At 46.5% G+C, this 15,940-nt stretch overlaps 1 protein-coding gene across 1 annotated transcript; it reads right to left on the bottom strand.

Moving 5' to 3' along the window:
• Nucleotides 1-11,494: 11,494 nt before the first annotated feature.
• Nucleotides 11,495-15,445, bottom strand: Dusp9 (dual specificity phosphatase 9). The gene is made up of 4 exons (XM_051178289.1): nucleotides 15,214-15,445; nucleotides 14,210-14,649; nucleotides 13,206-13,661; nucleotides 11,495-12,938 (listed from the first exon to the last, which is right to left on the bottom strand). The coding sequence occupies exons 2-4, from the start codon at nucleotides 14,604-14,606 to the stop codon at nucleotides 12,613-12,615; spliced, it is 1,179 nt and encodes a 392-aa protein (XP_051034246.1). The 5' UTR covers nucleotides 14,607-14,649; nucleotides 15,214-15,445; the 3' UTR covers nucleotides 11,495-12,612.
• Nucleotides 15,446-15,940: the final 495 nt, after the last annotated feature.

Below are 15,940 nucleotides of genomic sequence, written 5' to 3'. Positions count from 1 at the left end.
AAGGTGACTAGAATTCAGGATACTTTCCTTTACTACTGCTTCTGGTGTGACAAACTGTGGGCTGTCCTCTGGTTCTACTGGCCCTAGCCCCATTTATCAGTGGGCCAGGGTTCCAGAAGCCTGCCTTCCTGGGCCCAGTCAGGGGTAGGCCTCAGCCACCCAGAGTTTGGAGAAGGCTCTGCTTCCTCTTTCTCCCTTTGCTCTAGTTTCCAGTATATGAGCTGGATGACAGAACCTGACTGGGATGAATGTGAGAAGTCCCAACTTGTTAAATTTTGGGATCCAAAGGGAGGTAGTGAGGCCCAAGAAAATTCTGGCCTGGGTTTCTGGGGGCAGAGGTTACTCTGGGTTTCAGGATTGGAAAGAGGGGGCCTGGAAGCAAGTGAGCAGTTTCCTCCACTGTCTTCACTCCAGGCTATTCTGTGCTTCATACTTTGGGACATGTATCTCTGGCATGTTTGCCCAGTGTTCTGATGTTCCCTCAATAGGGTCAGTGGAGGAAAACCTTGGATGTCCAGTACCATAAATGAGTCTCAGCAGCTTGGTTCACTCACTTCCAATGACCTGTCCTGGGACTTCATTGTCTTTTGGTCACCTTTGCCAGTCTCTTTTTGACTGCCCCTGCATCTCATCTTTTCCCTCAGTTGACCATGACACCTACCCATTCTTATTCTGTTGATGCCATACTGCTTGGACTTCTACACTCCAAGGGGAGGATCTTAGTGGGTGAAGAGTGTGGTTTTATGAGGACGACTGTATAGAAAAAATATTCACCTGGCTACTCTGGGAGCCCTGCACACAAGCATCAGAGCTACCCTTCCAGAAAAAATCAGCTGGTGCTCTTCCATAGGGCTGGGTCACTTCTCTTCTGCCCCCCTGCTGCAATGGCCTTGACACAGGATGCAATTTGACCTTACTACCAGCAGGGGATGCCACAGACACATGTTTAGACATTTGTAAGCCACTTCTTATTCCTTAGTACCCGTGGCATTGTCTCAACTTCATTCATTGCCTGCCAGCCCCCTAAACCCTGCCCTAGATAAATCTGAATTGGGGAGAGAGGTTCATCCTGATCATGTTGGAGAAGCGTGCCAGGGACACTCAGAGGCATGTTCTTCATCCTCAAATCATCTCATTGGAGGAAGAGTTTGTGAGAGCAAAGCTTTGGATCACCTGGCAGAGGAACTGCCTGCTTTGTTGGCCGGAACAGGAAGGTAGGGGTACTAAGATATCATTGCAGGCTCAGGCACTGAGGCTGGTCAACACAGGAAGGAGCCACACCAAAATGTGGGAGAGGAAAGCCTGTGAGCTATGGTGCTAGTGATGTGTAGATCGCAGGGAGAGCTGGGCTTGAAATGCCTGTAACAGTCAGGTGCTGTGAACAAGGAGCAGGGTTTAGTTTTTCAGGGACAGACAGGAATTCAGTGATACCTCTTGTAGGTGTCACAAGAGAACATCGTCTCCCCAGATCTTGGCCAAATAGGACTCATACTCTCTCCTGGAGAACATGTGAATAGCAGAGGTTTTAGAGGAGCTTAACTTGTAGGGCTATATGGATGACAGATAGGAACTGGTTTTGTTGTTATTTTGAGACTAAGTCTCATGTAGTAGACTTGACTGCCCTCAAACTTGCTATGTGGCCATGGATGGACTTCAACTTCTGATTTTCAGTCTTGTACTTCCTGAACCTCAACCCCAGCCTGAGATAGGAGAATTTTAGGAGTTGATTAGATGGCCCTGGCAACAGATCTGGAGAAAGATTCAATGGGGATGGCTTTGTGGGAGAGGTAATGAGATCACGTTTGGACATGGTAAGTTCAAGATGCCCAAGGGATCCAAAAATAGAGAAAAAGCAACTTGCTCTTCACCCTTCTCTTAACAAATATATATCTAGCTATATAGATAATATTTATGTAAAGCTTCTTTCTCATAATAAAAAGAAATCTGACAATGACTCTTTATTGGGCACTTACATTATATCACGCTTTGGAAAGCTTAATGTATAGTCACGTAAAGCTCACTTGTGAATGAGCTGGCTATTGTCATTATCATCACCCTCACCGTTACTGTGGGGGAAACTGAGGCATAGAGACACTAAGTAACTAAGCCAAGGCCACACAGTTTGTGGCAGAGTGAGAATCTGAAAACTGTTCTCTCACCCTGTTTCTTTGTGAAGGATGGGACATAAGGACTGAAGAAAGGGAGAGTTCTCTCTTGCATCTTCTTATCAGTGTTCCCAAGGAGAGAGAATACCAGGCTAGATTTCAGTTTTGTTTTTAAAGGATTTTGTGTAATTGTTACCATTCTCTGTGACTTCATTTAGCGTTGTGTTAAATAGAGATCAGGGAAATCTTCCTATGGTGGTAGGGGTAGGAAAAAAGATCTGGGCCCTACAAAGATCCCTCTAGAGTTCAGAGTGAAGAATGGCCCAGAAGTGGAGCAGAAATGGTGACTGGGAGACAAACATTTCTGGGTTCACATGACACAGAGAACCTTTAGCTGAGGTGGGACTCAGGGGAGGTTAGCTGTTAGGGGAAGGGCAGGAGTGGGTCATGGCTAAGTCAAGGATGTGGCCAAGAATCAAAAAGAGCTAGGGATGAAGGTTCCTTGGACAGAGAGTGACTGAGTTGGCAACATAGCCACAAGTTCCTTCCTGCCAGGCATATATCCAAAGGACATGTTGCAACCACATTCTCTACCCAAGCTTAGATTTAGGTTCTCCATCCCTAACCCCAGGAGAGCACTTTATTTTATGTGTATGAGTGTTTGCCAGAATGAATATTTGTACACCATATGTATGTCTGGTGCTCTCAGAGGACAGAAACACAGGGAAAAGATCCAATGGAGCTAGAGATACAGACAGTTGTCAGCCACCATATGAATAGAACCTGGGTCCTCTAGAAGACCAGCAGCAGCCAGTGCTCTTAACCACTGAGCCAGGTCTCCCAACTGTCCTTGCAGTTCTTTGATTTTCTACTTTATGCACTTTTCAGTTCCATGTTTCAGGTTGGTTTTATACTTTATTAAAAATGCAGTACTAAGATTTCCTTTGCCGTAAAATCAACTTTGTCAATATTAATATAGCAACTACTACTTACTATTAATATTTTCTTACTTAAAAAATCCTTTTCCTTCCAAGATTAAAATTTTTTATTGGGCTGGAGAGATTGCTTAGTAGTTAAGAGAACTTGCTGCCCTTGCAGAGGGTACAGGCTCAATTCCCAGCACCTGCAACTGATTCACAACCATCAATAACTCCAACACCCTCTTCTGGCCTCCAAGGGCATGAGGCATGTATATAGTACACAAACATATATGAGGACAACATACTCATATACAAATAGTAAAACAAATCTTTAAAACCCTGAGTGTGGTGATGCAGGATTTTAATTCCCAGTACTGGGAGGCAGGCAGATTTCCATGAGTTTGAGGCTAGCATGGTCTACAGTGTGAGTTCCAACTAGCCTTGTCTGTACATGGAGACCCTGTTTGAAAATTAAAAAAATATTTTTTTGGGATAGAAATCACACAGCACAAAATTCACTCTTTAAAGTGTAAAATGTGGCATAGGCCTGTAATCCCAGCACTCAGTAGGTGGAGGCAGAAGTGCAGGGGTTCAAAGTTTTCAAGAACAGCCTGGGATTCATGAAATATTGCTTATTCTCAGTCTCAATATCATGTACAGTTCAATGAGTTTCATAACCATCACCACTGTCTAACCCCAAAATATTTTCATTACTACAAAAGTAAACCCCATACCCATGCTAGCCCCTGCCCACCACTAAATTACTTTCTATTTCTGTGGATTTGCTTTACTCCAGAATTTTAAATAAATATAGTCATGCTACTTATGGGCTTCAGTGTTTGGTTGCTTAGCCTTAGCATACTGTTTCATTGTAGTATACTTCATTAATTCTTTTAAACAGTTGAATAATATTCCATTTATGATTCAGTCACATTCTGTTTATCCACTAATAGATGTTTGGGTTATTTCTGCATTTCGCATAATGTGAATGATGCTGCTATAAACATTTGTGTAGAAAATTTTGGGTAAACATATTTACCATTATCCATTTTTTTTTTTTACAATAAGGTCTCCAGGCTGACCTGGAAGTCACTACTTCCTGGTGCCTCAGCCTCCCCAGTACTGGGATTATAGGTATGCACTACCCTCATGGATTCAACTGTCTTGAATATAGACTTAGAAAAGGAAATACTGAGACATATGGAAACTCTGTGTTTTATGTTTGAAGGAAATGGCAGGCTGTTTTCCAAAGTAGACATACCATTTTCCATACCACTTGCTACTGCCTGTGATTTTCTTTTACAGTCACTCGAGGGTATTTCATAGCTTTTCTTTGCATTTTTCTGGTGATCAATGATGTTACACATCTTTTCACATACGTGTGTGTGTGTGTGTGTGTGTGTGTGTGTGTGTGTGTGTATAGACAGGGATTTATGTCAAACAAACTGAACCTACCTAGTCTTGGACTTTTGATCCTCTACTTGTTCATTTTTTTTTTTTTAGTTTTGTTATATTTTCTAGTTAGTAGGTCCTTATCAGATATGCAATTTGTAAGTGTTTTCTACCACTTTGTGGGCTGTCTTTTTAGTTGTTGGTTCACAAATGCTTTAAACTTGTGATATACTCCAGTTTTCTTTGGCTTCCTGTGTATATGTTCTGTGACTTTTCCTGGGGAGATATGAAGAAATGTCTGTTCATCTCAGATGAGGCACTGATGACAGACCAAAGAAATGATTCCACCCAACTGTAGCTCAATGAGCTGCAGAGTTTACCGGTGTTACAGAAGCACAGGTGAAGGGTTACTTACAGGAGCATGGGTGACTCAAAGACAGCTGTATCTCTGCAAAGCCCAGCCCAGCATGGATGATGACTCATGAAAGCTACATTTCTGGAGCTTCCTGCACAGTTTGCTGGCAGCTCAGCCTACACTTGTTTACTGCTTTCTTAACCTTGGGAAAGAATCTTGTACATTTTTGAGTTTTCAGAGCCTTAGAAATTTCCTTATTTTCCTGAGTCTAGTAAACTACACGAGCTTCCCTCTTCTCTCCAGGAGGGGATATTTTAATTTAGAGGACATAACTATATAATAGTGTTATGTGTAAATAACTATTGTTTAATCCTGATCACAAAATTGATGATCATATTTTCTTTCAGGTGGTTGTTGTATTGATTTTTTTAGAAGATATGGATAAACATATATTCACTCCAAATAAGGCATCAACAGGCCAAGGAAATTATTCTACAAATGGGACCAGTAAGGTTCATTGCTGTTACTTACAGGAACATGTGTGAGGTGTTACATATATCAGTTTGTCAATTTCTGAAAAAATAACAACAAAAAGAAACTGAGGTTTTGGCAGAGATATCATTAAATCTTCAGGTGATTGTAGATTGTGATGGACTGAAAGGGTTCATTCCTAGTTCATGTGTTGAAACTCAAATTCACATGGGACTATACTTGGAAGCTGGGCGTCTAAGGAATTAATTAATAAAATCATCAGGATAGGACCCCATCTGATAAAATTAGGGTCCTTATAAGAGACACCAAGAGACCTCACTTTCTGTCTTTCTCCAGGTGAGGACATAATGAGAAACTGACTGGCAACAAGTCATGAATAATGTCCTTGCTAACCCCTGAACTAGCTGGAATATTGACTTGAGCCTGAGAAGTTAGGAAGACCTGTTATAGTAAAATACCTTGAAGAGTTGAAATCACAGGTGACTCCAGGCAACCTTAAATCCTCTTCTGGTCACAGGGGCCTTACATATATGTTTCCACACATATACATAAATAAGAACAAAATAAAATCTTTGGGAAAATTGGAAATTTTAGAGAATGGTTTTATACAGTGTTGAGAATGAATCTCAGAGCTCTGTGCTTGCTGGAAAGACATACATCCTACCAACTGAGCTACATCTTCACCTCAAACCTTTACCCTCTAAAGATGGGTTTGGGCTTCTTGGTTGGTAATGTTGGTTGCTTTTCTGCACTCCAATGTCTTCTGACCTATATTATTTTTGATCAGAAGTCAGATGTTAAATTGTCTTTGTGGGTCATTTTTCTCTTGCTACTTTTTCAATTTGTGTATCTTTGACTTTTGTTTGTTTGTTTTGTTTTGTTTTTTGAGACAGGGTTTCTTTGTAGGTTTGGAGACTTCCTGGGACTCTCTTTGAAGACTGGGATGGCCTCAAACTCCAAGAGATCTGCCTGCCCCTGCTGGAATTAAAGGTGTGCACCACCACCGCCCAGTGTATCTTTGTCTTTAAACAGTGACTGTGAAGTAGCTATGAGTGGCTTTCTTTGTATTTGATATGATTGGGATAGAGTTTTATTGTGTCTCCATCAAAGGTTTATGTTATGAAAGACTTGGATTCCATAGTTGCAGTACTGGAAGTTGATGGAACCCTTTAAAGGTGTGGAGCGTTAGGTCATTTGATGTATACTCTTGGGAAGTGGTTCTGTGTGACCCCTGGAGTTCCCCACAGCCTCTCTGTACCTGTCTTGGGATATGATAGTTACTTGTTCATGGGACTTGTGCAATTGCTATCTATACTCTAAGATGATGCAGTTAAGTGGTGGTTCTTTCCTCAGAATCTAAATTCACCTGTTTTCCTCATTAGTAGCCTATGTGAGGTATGCCTTTGTATCAAAACAATGACTAATACTTAGGTTTTCTTAGTAAGGTTCATTGAATTTCTTGCATCTAATTAATTTTTTCATAAAACTTTGAAAGTATGTTTTAGAGACAGGGTCTCTCTGTGTATTTCTGGCTGTCCTGGAACTCACTCTGTAGACCAGGCTGGCCTCAAACTCACAGAGATATGTTTGCCTCTGCCTCCCGAGTGCTGGGATTAAAGGTGAGCACCACCCCTGCCGCCACCAGGCAAAAGTATTCAATCTTGTTTTTTTTTCCAAATACTTATTCTGCCCATGTAATGTAGCTATTTCATCCCAATAGAAACACTCCCTTCTAGAGGACTAAGATAGCTTACAAGGCACAGGAAGTTCACAAAATTTAGAAAGCTCAGGAAGCTCTTAAAATGAGATTTACAAGGCCCCTTCCCAAGATTATACAAGCAGTAAGCAACTTATTTCCCCTCTGAAAGATTTATTTTGTTACTTTTATTTTATGTGTATGTGTGTATCTTGAGTGTATGTATGGGTACCATGTGCATGAAGGTGCCATTGAGGATCCGAAGTGTGCATTGAGTCCCCTGGTACTGAAGTTACAGGTGGTTGTGAGCTTCCTGATGTGGGTGCTGGGAACTTAACCCAGTTTCTCTATAGAGTTACACACTGACATCTTTCTAGTCTCAGCAGCAAACAGTATTGAAAGAGACACTCCTTGGTAGGCTAACCAGCTTGAAAGTTGTTCAGGGAGCTCTGGAGTTGGAGCTTTCATGAGCTGAGAAATCATTGCCATGCTAAACAAAAAACAAAGTAGCTGAAAATGAAGCACTCCTCCAAATCCATCAGGTTGGAATGGGACAAGAACACACAGGAACCCAACGAACCTGTGAGACACCCAGGGCCATTGAAGACCTGCTTCATGAAAATTGCACAATTGCAGATGCTTGGAGTGGAAAGGCCAGACTATCTAAACTCGCAGATTTGCATGCTTTTAGGAACTTTCTCTTCATAAACCTAGTAGTGCTCACACAAAGAGTAAGTTCATGCTTCTGGCAGGGAAAGAGATCCTGGGCATTTAAAATGTATTCATACCATTTTATTCTTAACAAGTCCTATCCTCAAGAGAAGCTACTGAGGCAGGGTCTGCTCTGCTGGGCTTTACTGGAGACTTCCTGGCAGGGGTGGGTGGGTAGGGAAAGGGAGTGCCCAGCTTTAGTCCCCTGTGGCCATCCTGTTTTACCTTTGGGGAGTCAGAATCTGAGAAACACAGGCTAGAGACACAGGTTCCCCAAGACAGTGCACTATAGAATATGGCCTCTCCCTGACACTTTACTACCTTACTGTATTACAGGTGACTGTTATAGTGATTCCTTTCCCTTGGTACATCATGTTCAACTCTTAACAAGTCATTTTCAAGGCATACTAAAATATGAGGCAATGTGGGTACCACAAGCAAAGTCAGATAGGGCAGGAAGGTTGGATTTATCAGACTAGGAATTTTAAATAATTGATTAAAATTCTAAAATATGCCAGGTAGTGGTGCTGCACACCTTTCATCCCAGCACTCCTGAGGCAGAGGCAGAGGCAGAGGCAGGTGGATCTTTGAGTTTGAGGCCAGCCTGGTCTGCAGAGTGAGTTCTAGGACAGCCAGGGATATACAGATAACTCCTGCCTCAAAAAACTAAAACAAATAAATAAATAAATAGGCAAGTGAATAAATAAAATGCTAAAAACACTAGACTGGGAAGATAGCTCAGTCAGTAAAGTCTTGAGTTCAGTACTCCAGAATTCACATTAAAAGACCGGGTGTTAATCCAGACCTGGGGAAGCAGAGAAGCATGGTGGACATACCTCAGGAATTATTGACATCTGAGGTTGTTCTCTAGCCTCTATGTGCATCTTCACAGAAAAGAACACACATACACACACACACACACACACACACTTCTAAAGTGCTACCAGAAAAAGTAGATGATACAGAAGAACAAGACCACAGCTGGCACAAGGGGGGGGGGGCAGAAAATGAAATCTCTACTTGGGATGTTTATACTCTATTGACCTTTGGGTATTTTATTTATAAAACGGTAAAGGGGAAGACAGAGACTGGGGATACTTACCAACTTCCCCACAGAGTCTTTCCACAGTGAAAAATTTCAGCCATTTTCTTTTAAAAATATTTCATGTATTTTTGAGATTATAATTGCATAATTTCCCCTTCCATTTTCTTCCTCCAAATCTCACAAACCACTCCTTGCTCTCTTTCAAATTCATGGCTTCTTTTTGTATTGTTGATATTTATATATCTCCTGTTCAGTCTGTATAATGTTACTTATATATATATATATATATATATATATATATATATATATATGTTGGCAGGGCTGGGCGTTTGGTATTGGATAGCTAATTGGGGTGCTCTTCCCTACTCTCAGCATTCCTTAGTGGTCAGTAGTTCTTGACCCCTTTGTTGATCACTCCTCCCTCTCTGCAACAGGATTCCAGGAGATCAGCTCAGTGTTTAGCTGTGGATGTCTGCTTCTGTTGCCATCAGCTACTAGATGAGGGCTCCATGATGGTGGATAAGTTAGTTATTGATCTCAGTATCAGGGAAGGACATTTAAGATTGTCTCTCCACTGTTGCTCAGATTGTTAGTTGGGGTCAGTCTTGTAGGTCTCTGGACATTTATTTAGAGTCAGTTTTCTCTTCAAACCTGTAATGGCTCCCTCTATTATGGTATCTATTTTCTTGTTCTCATCTATTCGTTCCCTGGCTCAATCTTCCTGGTTCCTGTCTCCTCCCCTTCTCTTTCTTCTAGTTCCCTCTCCACTCACTGTCTCCACTCCCCCTCCCCCTCCCAATATGCTCAGGATATCTTGTCCCTTTCCCCTTCTGGAAAAACAAGTATTCTTAACTACTGAGGCACCTCTCCAGGTACAACTGTGCTACTTTTACTGGGCTGTCATAATTGATGTCCAGTCTGTTTATGAGAACCAGATATACCTTCAAGACATGTCTGTCCAGAGCTTTCCGGCAGCCCAATCAGTACTTGTGTTCTTCCCAGAGATATGCTGGGGGACATACATGACTTCACACCTAGGCCACTCAGAATGACATTTTCAGCTTGTGGCAAGAAATTCTCAAGGGGTGCCTTTCTTTTTCTTTTCTTTTCCTTTTTTTTCATTTCACTTTGACCCAAATTCTAATTTGTTTCTGTAGGGGTATTTTTCAAGGTCATCTATTATATTTGTTTGCTGTTGTTACAAACTACCATGAATTTAATGACTTAGAGCAACATTTTTCCTGGTGTGGTGGTAGTACTTGCTTGCAATTCTGGTACTTGGGAGGTGGAAGCAGGAGGATCAGGAATTCAAAGATATTTTCAGCATTGCAGTGAATTCAGTTGATTTGAAGTCAGCCTGCTACATGTGATCCTACCAGAAAGAAAGGGGGGTGATTGTAGTTTTAAACAGCAACAGGTATGGGAGGGCTGCATTCCTGTGGAGGCTCCTGGCTCCTAGTGCTAGGCTATGCCCCAGGCAGTTTTAAACTGGAAGGTCCTCATTGTTTTTTGTTTTTTTTCCCTGAGCTTTTCTCTGATTTTTTTCACCAGCTCAGCCATTTGGTCATAGGGGTTTTTGTTTGTTTGTTTGTTTTTGGTTGTTGTTGGCTTTTTTGTTTGTTTGATTGATTTTTTTTTTTTTTTGAGACAGGGTTTGTAGACCAGACTGGTCTCGAACTCACAGAGATCCATCTGCCTCTGCCTCCTGAGTACTGAGATAAAAGGCATGCACCGCAACCACCCAGTTGGCCACAGGGTTTTAAATTTAACCCACCTGTCAGTGCTTTTGGACTGGGAGTGCTACCTGAGCATCTCGTTATTCCTAAGTCCATTGTTGCAGTTGAGATGTTGAATGTTTCTCAAAAGTCCCCATTTAAGGGTGTAGGCCCTCAGGCAGGGCTACTGGGAGAGGGAATATATCTTTAGTTTGAGATGTGCTCTTGAAGGGTCTTAGGGGACCCTAGTCCCTCCCTTTTCCTTCCTTTCCCCCTCTTTGTCATGAAGTGTCTAATCATGCTTCACTATATAGTTCCACCATTAAGTGCTGCGTAGAGTGAAGGGGCCAACCAGCCTGAAATTGGAACCGAAAGTCAATCTCCTCTCTCTGCAAGCATATTGCCTCAGGTATTCCTGTGCTGCCTGGAAACCTGACTAAAACAACTTAGCCTCCATTACATTCTCCCCTATACACGCTCTGTTGCTCTTCCTTCCCTCCTGCTCTCTCTGTAAGATTTGGAAACATAGTTTCCCAGCTCTGACAGCTGTAGTGTAGTGAAGGCACTGGCAGTGTTGAGCAGAAGAACCCTACCTGAAACTTAGATGACCCAGTGGCATAGGCTCTACAGTTCAGATGGCCCAATGAACACCCGTCCCACGACTCTTCCCGACCTTGCTTAGGCTTGCAGCCTTGATTCCACACTACATGATACACCCAGCCTATGTCCTTTCCCTGTTGAAGTCCTAGTCACCTTCAACATAATAGACAGCCTACTTTGACTCGGGGCTTCCGGGCCACTTTCAACTTCCTGATTTGGGGTGTTTGATTCTTTTCTCTGATTGTGGCACTGGCCCACACAGTATCTCATTCCCTTCTGGAAATGCAGTTCCAAACGTGCAGGTTCATCATTTTTGGCTTATTGTTATATCCCAGTCCCTATAGTGTGTGCCAGGTAGCCAAAAGGCACTGTACATAGACGCGAAATGGATGAATGGGTGAAGGGCAGGTTCCCATCTCCTCTCCCTCCCATCCCCAAGGAGCCCAGGAAGAAGCACTCTCTGTTCAGTTTCTTAAATAAACTGTTTATTGAGGAGGAACAATTAAAGAAAGCGATGATGATGTGGATTACAAAAACAAATAAGCACAAGCCTCTCCAGATTCAAAGACAAGATGGTTCCGCTGCCACAGGTACTGCTAGCCCCAGGCTGAATGTGTGAGTAGGCTAGTGTGCATGTGTGAACAGACACACACACATACATACACACTGTTTACAAAGGGGCGTGGACTGCGATGAATGACCATGTGTGTGTCTGCAGCTTGGCCCCTTCCCTGCCCCCCAAACCAAAACCGGCTGTGTGAGACACACAGCAGCAAAATTGAGGCCTTCATCCTTCTCTCCCTCCCCCCTCAGCTCTCACTCTGAGACCCCCATCTCCTCCGGTGGCAGTCTGACCACCCTCAGTCACAAAGAGTCTCAGTGATCCTGTCAAGACATCTGGGGGAGGAGGAAAGAAACAGTCAGGGCACCAGATGTGTGGCTGGGATCCCGCTGATTGGCTCCCAGGCCCATGCCCTCCCATGTGACACTGCCCAGCAAAAAGCCACCCAAAGAGACTGCCCCTGTGGATGCTGAGAGCAGCCATTGCGTCTCTGGGTCCACACCCCAGAGCCCCAAGAGGTCTAAGCCCTAGCCAGAGAGGCAGGAAGGAGCCTACACCAGTGACTGCTGGGAGGCCTTTTCCCACAGGCGGCCATTTGGGGGCTGGAAAAGAACTAAGAGCACGTCCCTGTGGCAAAGTGTGATACAATCTTCCTGAAGAGGCAACATTGAGAAGGGGCGGAGCCCAGGCAGCAGACTGGAATGATCTCTTGGATAAGAAGCCCCACTCCCACTCCGAAAGAATAAAGTAACAGTCGCAGAAGAGGCAGGTTCTGGAGCATGGTCCTGCCCTAAAGCAGTGTGGGTCAGGCCCGTATCCACGGACCCACCCATAGGCACATGTAATAGAATCGGGGTAGGGCAGGGCTCTGCTGTGTTCCTGCCTTGCTCCGCCACCCCCCGCTTGAGGTATTGAGCTCCCCCTCCCCCTCCCCTTCCCCCTCCCCGATTATGGCTGCATCCCATCCCTGCTAATACATGGGTCATAGGTAGGGACCAGCCCGGCAACCCCACACGGCTTTATGTGGGGTCCAACTCAAAGACCCCATCGCTGGTAGGGGTAGTAAAGAAAGAAGGTGGGTCTGAGACAGTGGACTCTGGTCCCCCACTGCCCTGCCCCCCAGAGCGCCTCTCCTCCCGGCGCAGGCTTCGCTCAAAGTCTAGCAGCTGCCCCATGAAGTTGAAGTTGGGTGAGATGTTAGACTTCTTCCGCTTGACCAAGTCGTAGGCATCATTGAGTGAGAGGTGGAGCTTCTGCATGAGGTAGGCCACAGTGACGGTGACAGAGCGGCTGACCCCTGCCAGGCAGTGAACGAGCACCCCGCAGTTCTGGGACAAGGCCTCATCTAGGGCAGGACAGAAACATCCCCCCCCAAGGCAAGGATCAGCATGAGTGAGGCCAAAGCCCAGTGAATTTGGGGGGGGGCGCCATCACAGTCTCATATCTGGGAGGTTTCACAGTCAGCTGACCTGAACTCTACCCCCACCTCCCCAAGTGCTAAGATGGACAAGAATTTTCTTATAGGAGAGGGTAAGGAGCAGGAGAGATCAGGAGTCAGTTTACTGGGTGGGGGCAGGTGCAGGGAGAAGACAGGGAGGATAGGAGAACTCACCAATGAATGCAATGGCCTCTGGAAAGAACTGGGACAGATTCTGGCTCCAGTGGTCAGAGATGGGGATCTGCTTGTAGTGGAAGTCACCATTCTTTTCAAAGAGGTTAGGTAGATTGGGGGTGACATTGAGAATATAGCGGATGCCAAGCTTGGCCAAGCTCTCCAAGTTGGCTGAATCTCGGGCACTGCCTAGGTAGAGATTGGGCAGGATCTGGACCGGGAAGGGTGGTAGCAGCCCAACTGGAGGGGACGTGGTACTCTCCGAATCTAGGCCACAGCTAATGGACTCCCGGTCAGCCTCAGACTCCGCATCAGAGATATCAGAGCTCAAGCACAGGCCACCTAGCCCCACCACAGGCACTGGGCTAGGCATTGAGGCCAGGCTTGATCCAGCACAACCACTGAAGCTGGTTTCACAAAGGTGAGGACACTCGGCCTGGAATTTGCTGAAACCACCTGTTAGGAAAGAAAGGAGGGGGGAGGGCTTGCTATTATAGCCACCTGGGCAGCCAGGAATTCCTTGCTGGGGCTAGGGAGCTGACCCTAACAGCCCAGGTAGGTTGTAATATTGCCAGAGGGAACACACAGCCAGCGGTTTTATCTATACTGGAGCGCCACGTGTGGTGTTTGCTATGGACACCCATCGATCCTCACTCGGCACTTGTGGCTGTCTTTCTGGATGGTAAGCGCCATTGCAGCTGCTTGCTCTAGGGGACATCCTGTGAACTATGTTGTTTACGGTCAATTCCCCCTATTTTCTAGGCTTACAAATGGGCTTGGAGGGATGAAGGACTTGCCCAAGGTCATACTCAGGTTTGCCTTCCCAAAAGCTGTCTGGTTGGTTACTGGGAGGGAGTCTTAACCTACATTTTAGACAAAATAAGATGGAGTTTGCCCAAGGATAAAGCAATTATGAAATCCCCTTGGAAGGCAGGCCGTTCTCCTGATCTGAGGCCACCAGAGGCAGCCTGTGCCCTCTCTCAGCCCACGGGCCCCTCACCTACCCTGTAGGTAGTAGGACAGGTAGCCTTCTTCCCGCAGCTTCTGGAGCAGAATGCCCATCACCGAGTCAGCTTCCCACTCTGGGGCTTCGGCCTCTGCCTCTTCCTCTGCCTCTTCCTCTGCCTCTCCACGCGGGGATCGGCCGCTATCCTGGTCGTACAGGAGCACAGGGGCGGGTGGCGGAGGCTGCAGCGGTGGCCCAGGCAAGAGCGAGCGTACCGACAGACTCCCTCTCCGCAGGCGGCGCAGCATCAGGGCAGGCAAGGCCACGCTCAGCGCCCCGCAGATGCGCGCTGACTCGTACAGCTCCCGGCTGCGGCAGTCCAGCAGTAGAAGCTGTGGGCGCGGAGACGACAGCTCCTGCCGCAGCCATAGGCACGAACGGCCCAGACTCTCCATGGGTGCGCAGCGCTCTGCACTGCTGCACGTCGGGCAGCGTGTGCTGTGGAGAGAGGTAAGGCGCAGAGTGAGGGCAGGTTTGTCTCTAGTCCCACAGCGTGGACCAGGTTACTGAGACGGGAAGTCAGCCCCTGCCCTGAGGGCAGGCGCCCAGTGTCCCTGCAGGGACATTCCTCCACCGCCTGATTCTCTCCTTGCGCTCCACCCACAGTGAGAAAACCAAGGAAGGCGCCCCAGGAAAAACACCCGAGGCCACCGCCACTGGGGTGCTGCTCCCTGCCCCACTTAGATGGAGTTTTGTGAGACATACCCCAGAAGGAGAAAGTCTAGCGGCCTCTTGAATGAAAGCATTTTGGGGGGTTCTAGAAGAACTAAAGCCAGTCCCCTCCACACCCCTTTTCTGACTTTCTCATTTGCCCCGATCTCCATCACTCCCCAAGTTAGTCTTTGGATGTGTGGAGAAACTGGGTTCAAGACCTGGATCTTCTCTAAGGCCAGGAAGAACTCGAGAACAAGAGGGTCGCCGAGGTGATGGGCCTAAGCGAGTCCTGTAAGAGCTGACTCGGCCCCACTCCTCCCCACCCCAGGAGAGAACAAAAGGAGAGACCTGGAGCGAGATCCAGAGGCAGGCGGCCGCGCGTGGACGTCCTGGCTACAGCTAGTGCCAGGGCAGGGCGCAGGTATCGTCCCTGGAGAGGGAGTCCCCAGGTTCGGCGATCGGAGAGGGCGGAGTGGCGGAGCAGGCTCGCACGTGGAAGCCAAGCCTCGCGCCACTCGTGCGCTGGCCGCTTCCTGGCAGCCGGATCCAGCTTCCACCTTGGAAGCCGCAGCCTTCGGACCGACTTAGTAGCTGCTCAGAGGGGCGGGGCGGGGCGGTGGGGCGGTGGGGCGGGCATAGGGACCAGGCCAGCCAACCAGTGAGAGCGAACAGCCGGGTGGGAGTTGCGAGCAGCAAGCTGAGCTAGGGCTTCCACCCAGGCGGGACAGGGTCGGGGCAGAGGCCAAGGGCAGGTCGGGGGCCCAGCAGGGGACCAGTTGCAGTTGCCCCTGCTCGGCGCCAGTCTGGTCCCTGGAGTCAGGAAGAGGGGTGGGGACAAAAGCCCAGAGCCCCAGAACCAGAAACTGCCTCAAACAACTCGCTTAATAACCCTTAACTATCAGCCCTTGCCTGGAACTAGAATGCCCCCATCTGTATAATGGGCTAACCAGAGCCATCCAATTTGGGCAACTGTGAAATGCCACTGAAATATTGAAGACACAAGGCAGCTCCTGGATTTCCTATTCTCATCTGGTCTTCGTTTGTGCAGGCCAGGCTAAAGGTACCCAGGAATTCT

This window comes from Phodopus roborovskii, unplaced genomic scaffold (assembly GCF_943737965.1).
Source record: "Phodopus roborovskii unplaced genomic scaffold, PHOROB, whole genome shotgun sequence".
NCBI classification, from domain to species: domain Eukaryota; kingdom Metazoa; phylum Chordata; class Mammalia; order Rodentia; family Cricetidae; genus Phodopus; species Phodopus roborovskii.
The sequence above is the reverse complement of the archived record's forward strand: the minus strand, read 5'-3'. Positions and strand labels throughout refer to the sequence as shown.

Excerpts from the sequence above, each read along its gene's own strand:
- Dusp9 (XM_051178289.1), bottom strand. The coding sequence starts at position 14,606 with ATGGAGAGTCTGGGCCGTTCGTGCCTATGGCTGCGGCAGGAGCTGTCG. Across the intron at positions 13,662-14,209 it reads CCTGTCCTACTACCTACAGG|GTGGTTTCAGCAAATTCCAG; the intron begins GTAGGTGAGGGG and ends CTTTCCTAACAG. Across the intron at positions 12,939-13,205 it reads AGAGGCCATTGCATTCATTG|ATGAGGCCTTGTCCCAGAAC; the intron begins GTGAGTTCTCCT and ends GTCCTGCCCTAG.